This window comes from Amblyomma mixtum, chromosome 2, assembly GCF_055824585.1.
Source record: "Amblyomma mixtum isolate Tamu chromosome 2, ASM5582458v1, whole genome shotgun sequence".
NCBI lineage: Eukaryota > Metazoa > Arthropoda > Arachnida > Ixodida > Ixodidae > Amblyomma > Amblyomma mixtum.
The window spans coordinates 49,357,957-49,367,675 of NC_143013.1; the positions used below are offsets into that span (position 1 = coordinate 49,357,957).

The window sequence follows — 9,719 nt, forward strand, 5'->3', positions numbered from 1 at the left end:
AAGTCCATTCTGTGCGTGTAATTGAGTTCGGGTGTGCGATGTCATATAAATTGTTTTTCCATGTTCCGCAAAGCGTGTTTATCTCTTATCATTTAGACATGGCAGCTGGATTACACTATGCAGTTAATCGACCCGCCACGACCACGGTCTAGGAGTTTCGAGGACAAGTAAGGGTATATAAAGAGTGTTGGGGAAAAGCTGCGACAAGCCCGACCACTGCTACACACGTCGAGTCGACCATGCAGCGCATTTTCTTGGCTCTCCTGCTCGGTGTCGCCCTGCAGCTGACGGTGGCAAGAGCTGATGAAACCAGCCAGGTTCCGGACAGCTTCGAGGTAATACCGCGGAAGGGACAGTGGGGTAGGAGAGGTTAAGGTGCTCACAAATTCTGTCCAGTCCTCTAGACTGCTTCCGTGCGGAGGGATGGCTGTTTCGCCCTCTCACGTATGCCCGATGCTTCGTATAAGGTGCAACTCTGATGTACCGAATGTCCTGGCTGCTTTCATGCTCCCTCGTATTATCCTCTGGACGACAAGATATGCTGCTATACTTTTTTTCATTTTGAAAAGAACTTTTCATGGAGTTTCGCTCTGAATTCTTTAGGCAAACACCACCCCCATTGTGTCACAGTGGTTTAGTCACAGCCTGCAAAAAATAGCTATCCTGATTAGGTCTCTGACTACAATGACTGTAAACACGCTGTATAGGCTTAGTTTCTTTTCTAAATACTTTCTATGGTTCCCTTTATTCTTGCGGGGAACTCAGAAACCAATATTCTAGGGTTATTGTCTTGGTTTTTATTCTACAATTGCTTCGGCAAACTCTACTGAACACGTTATGCCTAATTTAAGGAGTTTTTTTGAGGAAAATTGCCGCTCCCTCTGATGATGATGTGTTTTCCTCTGATGTTGTGAAATGTGATTTAAGCTCTTTTTTTATATTGTCATTTATAACATGGGTAGTAGCTGTGCCTGCGAAAGTAGTTGTTTTTAACTTGAGGACGCTCAGCCATCTTAGAAGTTTTGGTCAGCGTTCGCTGCAAAGTTCTCAGAACTGCCGCATGGCATGTTTCAACACTTTACCACAAATACGAAAGCACAAATTTATTTCCTCATCTATTGTATAAGCGCACGTTGTCATCTGAATGGTGGTCACGCAGCTTTATTAAACTCGTTACAAATGGTCACTTCTGGCCTCCTATTCTTCCAATGGGAGGTATGAGGCCCTTTGAAATCAATGTTTATTTTAATTGTCGCGTAGTTTTAAGGGATTAGGATGAATCTTTTAACGAAGGCGCTTTCCATTTTTTGTATATTTATTTTTCTTTATTGATACACAAAGCAGAACTCCGTATTGGGTTATTAGAGCAGTGGGAAAAATAAGGAGCAGCAAAATCCACACTAACATATTAAGATGAAATAAGCGGAATCAAATATTATTTCAGCAATGTACAGTATAACGCTGTACAATATAATGCTATATATAAACATAGCTGTGACTGGGTATTCTGCAGCTCTATATTACCTGAAAAGGAAGTTCGGTTTGTTCACACGGCATCTTCGTTAGGAAGATGACATTTCCAGAAGCTACTCTACTGTCCACAATATTACTGTTTAGGCCCGTTATGTTGTGCGATTTATCCTCTCCTATTCATGCCAGTTAGGCGTAAATAGTCTGCTTTCTGTATTGACACCCTGGCAGTTGGTGTGCCAAGCATTTTTTATTCTTTGTAAAATTATGATTTATGGTGGTGAGAACTCTGTTATTGAGTGTTCCGGCCGTGAAGTGCCTTCTTAATCTCCAATGCATATCTTGCAGTGTACCGCTTTCTGCCTTTCACGTTGCAGCTATGTCGACAGGGTTAATGTACTGTGCGTTTTTAATGCGTTTGAATACGACTTCAATTCAGTAGGTGCATTAGCATGGGCCCTAGTGTGGCACTAACGTTGTTTGGTGATGTCATGCCCAATGCGATTTCACAGAATCCAGTTGACAAAAAAAGCGACATAGCACAGCAACGCTTGGGTAGCACGGACGGCTCCCACGCGCGACGGAATGGGAGGCAAATTTGAGAATTCAATCCACGAAATGCTGTGCGCCTGACACAAGTGTACCTGTATGCATCTTGTGTCAAATGCTCAAAATGGTGATGAAGACTTGCCATGGCGCTTTGCAAGGGCAGGAGTTACCGTCCATTGTGCGACATACGGTCCATCTTGAGTGTTTAGAGTAAAGGGCACAGATTCTCGTCCGCTATCGCGGGGCACTTTTCGAGCAAGGGTTGCCATCGCAAAAGCTGCAAATGAAACCAAAGGAGAAGAGACGCCCGCATAATGTAGAACAGCTGCGGAGACAACCCGAAAATAGGTTAGCTCCGATATGAATGCCTTGCCGAAAACATCAGTGGTACCTTCCTGACTGAGAGATGCTTGAGAGAGGCAAGGTATGCAACAAAAGACTCAAAAATCGCTTAATCTTAACCGTCGCTGCGAGTACGCTTTGCAACCAATAATCCAACATTTCCGCTTAGGCGATACTAAGTGACATTTTTTTTTTACAGCCAACTAGCAAAAATCGATATTTTGGCATGTTTTGTGATCTTTGCGGTTCTTGTTTATTAAACCTCACCCCCGCCCCTTTGTAAAACCCCCGGGCCCTTAGGGTATGTAAATAAATAATTAAATAAATAAATAAATAAAAAACGCAGAAAGAAAATACGAGGATTCAATAGCTATCTGGTATGTCTGGTGGTAATAGCAGCCAAAACGGCAGAAACTTTCCACACCTATTAGTGTCAGCACCCTAACAATCAACTTCGTAAAGGGGGGTTATGAAATTGCGTACTGCAATCCATTTTTTTAATAGCAAGGTTTTCTAGTAAAATGCCAAAAGATTTGACTTTTAAATAATAGAAAATCAGTGGAACCAATCTGCGCGCGACGATAACTGCACGAACTACAAGCAGCCTGAATGAGATCAGGTTGCGTGCCTCCGCAAAACTGCGAAGTATAAATCTCAGGCACAATCCCTGAATGGAGCATGCCATTGTCTAGGCTTAGCAAAACCTACGCCTCGTCTGGTGAATACGCAGAGGAAAAAACTCAAATTAAGTGGAAGAGGCAACTGTGCGATCATCCTAATTCCTAAGATTCAGCCTAATTCACCTTCCACGCCATAAGTTCTTCAAGAATTAAAGGCTTTCGCTCTTTCATTCCTACAAGGTTCACGCAGCATCCCCGTGCCGTATATGTGAACTTAGTAGATCTCTAGACTGCTGGTGGCTACCTTAGTTGTCTGACAAAGCAATAATATTAGAACGCCCTAGTGCCACCAAGAGCTCGAATGAGCATTCACACTAACTTTTCTTTGTCTTTCTCTCGCTTTATCCCCTTTGCCACGTGTGTAATACGCAATCATGCATTGCCTCGATAAGGTCCCTGCATATCCTTTCTTCATTGTTTGTCGCTTAGGGTGTTATCCAAAAGACGCATTTATATATTCCAATAACTATTAAGTATACAAATTTTAAATCCGCGCACCTATTCATTGTACCAACATGATGCGGAGTGCCTGCAAAACTTCAAGGAAAGAATCACAAGGTTTGCTTTGTAAGTGCAAGACAGTTTCTGAGAAAAATGTCGAAGAGTGGTCATTTATTGGGAGATATTTTAAAAAGCACTATTTGGACTTGGCACCACTGATGCTCGTCAATATTAGGCGTGCGATAAACGCTTTTATTCACCAGTTGGTGCAGAACCGCCGCTGTTTCTAAGCAAAATGCATTGTTGTTGTTTTTAATTCAATACTTCTCTCTCACCCAGGTATTCAAGAATTTTCCCTTCGCCGTTGCCATTTCTGACAGTAATAACGACGCCATATTCGAATGCCTGACGGCTAAGAGAGCATCGTTTGACATGGATGCCAAGAAAGGCGAATATATCTGGCATCTGAGGGGCCATCATGAGAGTCCCAAGTAAGTTTTCGCTTTCAAAGTTCAAAGCATAATCGGATACAACGCTCTCCGCAGTATTCTTAGGCGTTTTCAGTGCGGCGTCGCATTCTGTATGATAGGGTTCATGAAAACGTCCACAGTGTTGGTCTTCAAGGCTGTAGACTGGAGATAATATAATTTATGCCGCTTTTTTCCTCACAACTAAAAGAAACTTTTTCAGACACACTCCTGAATAATAATGATAAAAAATAACAATTCGGTTACCATTAACCATTCAATTTTGAACTTCACTGAGATGACATGTTACGGGAGAAACAGAGCAAAAAATAAGCCGAAATGAATAAAGGGTACGGTGCTAAAAAAATGTTAGATCAATGGCTTATCTATTCTAATGAAAAAAGAGTACTGGACACAAAAAAAGAAAAAAGTTATTAACGGCAGAAACAAAAGGAACCATGCCACTCCGTAAACAGCTGTCAAGGCCTGCAAGGGCCAGACTTGCTAAAACGCCAAAAGACAGACACTACGCTTCCTAGTCAGGAAAGTATTTCGAAACGAGTGCCAATTCCTGTTATTCCTGTGCATTTTGAATATCTTGTGAATACCTCAGGCATTAAGAACAGCAGTAACACGACCGATGGCAGATCAAATAAAGAGCAACAGATGCGAGATGCGCTGATGCCGAAATTTAGTACTTATTTTTCGTTACATTTAATCTCATCGGCGCAGTTCAGAGTTTAGTCCAGTCGTCCACCAAAGAACGAAATTTCGCATAGAAGGTCCAGTAACAAGTTTAAAGGATCATTTTTGTGAGATCTTATCTTCATGGGATGCGTAGCCACTTCGAAATTTGGGCTGCAGAGAAATGGCGTAGATAATATTTAATATAAGTTATATTTGCAGTGCAGTTCGGTTTGCAGTCAAATAATAAAATAATATGCTTTCCAGGGACGGCGACACTTGTAAACAACAATAGCGTTGACATTTCTTTGTTATTTTCTGCAGAAAGACTGTCTCATTCTACGTGGCGGAAGGAAGTAGCCCCGACACTTTCTTGTACATGGAAGGCTCAGGTAAGCACTTTCAAATGTAATTTATGAAGAGGCATGTCTCACAATTCTGCAGCACAAAGTGGACACATTAAAACGTGGCTAGCTTGTAACAGCCACTGGCAACTGCGAAAGCTCAGGGAGGAATGCATGATCAGGACAGGGAAAAGTTGGGTAGATTGTGATGCTTGAGTGGAAATAAAAAAAATTGATGACATAAAATTCATTACACTTTTATATTCGTTACATTGTATCAAACGCGAACGGTTACCAAGACATATTGGAATAGTTACATTGCTAACGCCGCTATTGCCTCGTGAATCAGCTAATACTGTCATATTGTTTGTGAAGCAAGGCTTTAAACCTTTTCGGCATCGGAGAATGAATAATAAACATGTTTATATGCAGATCAGGAATTGTATTGGAAGCGTATTTGAGCTTTAGATATGCTGAGAAAGGCGGAAATTTGGCCGAGTGGGTGAGTATTCATGGTTTTGCTCACACGGCAACAAGAACGAGGCACGAGACCAAAGAGTGACACAAACAAGTGCTTGTTTGTATCACTCTTTCGTCTCGTATCCCGTTCATGTTGAGCTGAGAGCAAAACCATGAGCTTTAGATATGAACTCAACTGCCTGTCTCTGATCAACAACGTAAAAACGATTTATTATGTACAACTTTCACTGGGAAGGCATGCCAATAGAATCTGTGTACTTGCAGATGACGCCAAACCCGAGGTTGGAAGATTATACTACACTGACTATGAAACCTGCGGTATTTTTGAGATGCCCTACCATGGAAAGCGTGAGTACTGCACACTAAAGCACCTTTATTTTTGTAGGGTGCAGGATAAGATTTCCTCTAGAAGGGGAGTCTAATGCTCGTCTTGCGATTTTCCTGCCAAAATTTCGGTTGAAACTGGTGTAAATTTCCCTTATATGGCATGTATGAGTCATCATCTAAAATGTGCAAGTACCTTGCTTTGAAATGGCACATGGCTTTATATTAAACTTGCCCGCTATTTCGCTTTAACCCATCCACTAATTGCTGCTAACCATCATTAAGACATTTGGTGAGATGGGCCTTCAACTTCCAAGTTATAACGGTCCTCAGATCTTCAAATTTGGCGGTACGCTGCTGTTCATGTGGTATTGATGACATCACGACGCTCTCAATCGCATTTGTAGACCGCGGGAAGTTCTCATACCACTTCTGGAGCATTGGGGCAGCGGTGAATCGATACGCGACTGCCATGGCTGGCAGCTATTTGAAACCCAGACACCGATGAGGACTGTGAGACCTAGGTTGCTCTTCCAGAGCTCCCTTAGGGCTCACGCATGGTGATACGATGGGCAGGCGGCCGTTGCATTAAACTAGCTGCAATCATTTCATTTCCATGGAGGGAGGGTGGTCCACAACCCGGTGGACAGGTTGCCCCTCACCACGCTGGCCAGGCTCTGATGACCTCACCAGTTCACGTGATCTCTCTTGACCAATCAGCAATTTGACGGCCACCTCCAGCACTTGGTCTGCAGTTTGCTTCTAATCTGAATGTCAGGTGGTGATGACATCGCAATTTCATGTTATCTCTCTCGACAAATCAGAGAATTTCGTCAGAGAGAAGCCAGAAGTTTTATGTCAGGAGAGAATGTAAATATTTTGGCATTAATACAACGCAAGAAAAATGATACTAATTGTGATTCACGCTTTCCAATGTAACACCGCCGCTGATAATGTCGAAGTCAAGTTATATTGTCAGGTCAAGAAATGAGGCGATGAACGGCAGATAATGCATAATATTCTAAAATACCTCACCCTTTATCTATACTCGCTCGGTGCATATTTAAATCCTGGATACCACTCTTCAGCATATGACGGATAAAAGAGTGTTTCCAGCATATCGAGTTTGAAAAAGGGCGGTCGACTTCTACAACTGAAGGCAATAGTGCAATGTGAAGAAGGAACATCAGCATCTGAACATCCGTCAGACATCCGTTAAAAACAACACTAAGAAAACATGTTTAATAATAACAGAAAAGAACGTGAAGTAACCTTTGAACGATTTGTTTAAAGAAGTATTACAATAAAGAGCCTCGGTTTCAGGTTTACGATCAATGTACTCCACAGCATAAGGAAATAAATTCGCGAACCTAAAGAAGAACTTCGACTCGACCGCATGAATTAGACCGTGCAGGTGGAAGTGAACACGACGCTGGCTTTCAACTCAGGTGCGCAGCAGTTGATGCTTTTGTACCATGATGTTCACGTAAACAGAAAGGCAGATAATGTTTTGGCAGAGAGGACGCATCTTAAAATGAAGACCCTTCCTAATTTTGCTCTTATTTCGTTACGTAGATGCATAGTAGGCGCTGAAAATTGACCACATACATTTTTAAAAGATTCGGTGTGTGGTCGCCCAAATGACATCATAAAATCATCGCAAATCTAAAGGAAGGACATAACCAATACTGAAGCAAATTTGCTAGCGTAACATTCAAGAAGGCCTTTTTGTTAGCCAACATTGAAATAATTCTCCTAGCGTGAAATTCAACAAGACGTCTTTGTTATCTTGATTGCCTGCAATAGCTTATTCCAGTTGATTTTCGTTGTCTCCTGTTAAGTATATATATTTTTGTCTTGAGTGTATCAAAACATTGGGCTTAGAATTTCTACTGGGCTACTCATCATGATGCAATTCTTTGGAGTTCTGGTCACAGTTACATCGCTTTTAATATTTTAAACTGTTTTCCTTTCTAGCCCAGTTTCTTTGTTGACAGTGCAATGTTAAAGGAAAACTGGTTACAAACTGAAGTTAGCGCCTATCCAGAAATCAATGTGTTCTAACCAGAAGGATGCTGTTTCCACATTAACGGGAACATTTATCACCGAGAAAGAATGAAAAAAAATTACATTCAACGCATGTCTTAAGCGCCACGCACTTTGAAAATGGGAGTAGAAAAATATTCCAGCACTCACCTCTCGGGTTCGGATTAAGTTACATAAAAAAAGTTTTGACCCTTAAATGAAATTTCCCCAAGAATAAGTGGATATTTTTCTACCTGAGAAATATCTTCACACCCCACGAACAATTCCACTTTCGACTTTTATTAAGAACAAGAAGTTTTTAGTTAACGTAAGTGTGCCTTATTAATGTTCCTTCTCTCTGTGTACATGGTACACATGCGTTTCTTAACTGAGGTTGCTATATAGAAGCGCTTACACTTAAACATTCCACTGTACCAACCATAAAACAACTCTAAAAACAGCTGTGCCATGTTTTCAGTCCTGAAGGTCCGCAAGAGCCAGGCCTAGCTCCAAAAAGGGCAGCGTTTAATCAGCCACAAATTCGGTTGTATCCTCCGACCAAAAAAAGAAATGAACTAAATATTTTTTTCGCTCATCATTATCATCACCATCCTGCCTACGCCCACTGCACGACAAAGGCCGCTCCATGTCTCTGCTATTAACTCTGTCCTTTGCCAGTTGCGCAATCGTATCCCCGCAAACACCTGAATCTTATCCGCCAACCCAACTTCCTGCTACCTCTACTAAACTTCGATTTTCTTGAAATTCGCTCCGTTACTCTTAAGGACCAGCGGTTATCTTGCTTCGCAGTGGTGGCAAAGAGTAATGTATCTCTTTTTCCCGCATTCCACAGAGTGCATCCTCTGGGCACGGCCACATGTGAAAGATTCGCTGCCCCAAAAGTGCCTAGACGAGTTCTCTAAACACTGCGGCGTGGCAACTCCACTCTACGGCAAGGACATCTGCAAATCCGAAGAAATTACTGATTGGTGATGTGCGTGTTTTTGGCGTCTAGTATCAAATATCATTACTACGCTAGCGGCGCATTAAACTCTGGCTATCACCAGAATAGAAAAATTTCGCTGCTACCAAATAGTTTGCTAAAAGCGAAAACAATTCTTGACCGATTTGATGCAAAATTACCATAGCACCTGTCATGAATTAGACACCTTGGTAACACTAAGATCGAAGAGCATCTGCATGAAGTTAATTTCACTTCAGTCAGAACAGTGAAAATTAACGAAGCTTCCTTCACGAAGATGTAATTCAATTAGAACGAAAACATCTGGTATACCACATTTCTTCCTTTCTACTAGTCTATCGGTTTTCGTCAGAGGCAGTTATGCATTCATAACTAAACTGTACTTATCTCTAGACGCTGGGTCACGAGATAACCTATCATGTAGGTTGGAATATACTTTAAGTGAGTGTGGATTTTTTTCTGTGTAACTGGTGATCGATGTTTTCTCTCTCATGCTTTCAGAACAGCCAAGAAATATGGGACGCATTGTTGTATTGGTGGCACTGCTCATAGAAATGGACGCGTTTTACTGCAACCGGTGAAGATTTTGTGCCTGCAAAATAAAGAGCACCAAAAAGGATTTGGTAAAGAAGAATGCTTTTCTCTTTATTCTTTTCTTGTTATAAAATTTTTTATAACCTAAAATTTCTCATTTACGAATTTTCTGCGTTATTGAAAGCGCCTACCAGTCTTCAATGGGGATATGAACGGTTAAAAAATATTGAGCAAAGAGCATGCACTTGAACTAAAGACAATTATTTCGAAGAGCCCAAAAGAAACTTTTTTTGAACTGTACGGTTTACACTGCTGGAGAAACTTTTTTTTCTTTTCTGATCTTGAAGTCAACTAATAAATTAGTGCAAGTGATTCCCGAGAAAATACGCCACTGAAT

The 9,719-nt window shown here is 41.4% G+C and overlaps 1 protein-coding gene across 1 annotated transcript; it reads left to right on the forward strand.

Moving 5' to 3' along the window:
- The first annotated feature begins 222 nt into the window (after positions 1 to 222).
- LOC149359281 (uncharacterized) lies at positions 223 to 8,799 on the forward strand. The gene is made up of 5 exons (XM_089569005.1): positions 223 to 335; positions 3,822 to 3,973; positions 4,958 to 5,025; positions 5,722 to 5,805; positions 8,660 to 8,799. Exons 1-5 carry the CDS (start codon positions 240 to 242, stop codon positions 8,797 to 8,799), a joined length of 540 nt encoding a protein of 179 aa, XP_089425131.1. The 5' UTR covers positions 223 to 239.
- Positions 8,800 to 9,719: the final 920 nt, after the last annotated feature.

What these genes read in the sequence shown, in the direction of transcription:
- LOC149359281 (XM_089569005.1), top strand. Translation starts at nt 240, where the DNA reads ATGCAGCGCATTTTCTTGGCTCTCCTGCTCGGTGTCGCCCTGCAGCTG. An exon ending in AGGTTCCGGACAGCTTCGAG is followed by an intron (nt 336 to 3,821) that starts GTAATACCGCGG and finishes TCTCTCACCCAG; the next exon opens with GTATTCAAGAATTTTCCCTT. An exon ending in GGCCATCATGAGAGTCCCAA is followed by an intron (nt 3,974 to 4,957) that starts GTAAGTTTTCGC and finishes TATTTTCTGCAG; the next exon opens with AAAGACTGTCTCATTCTACG.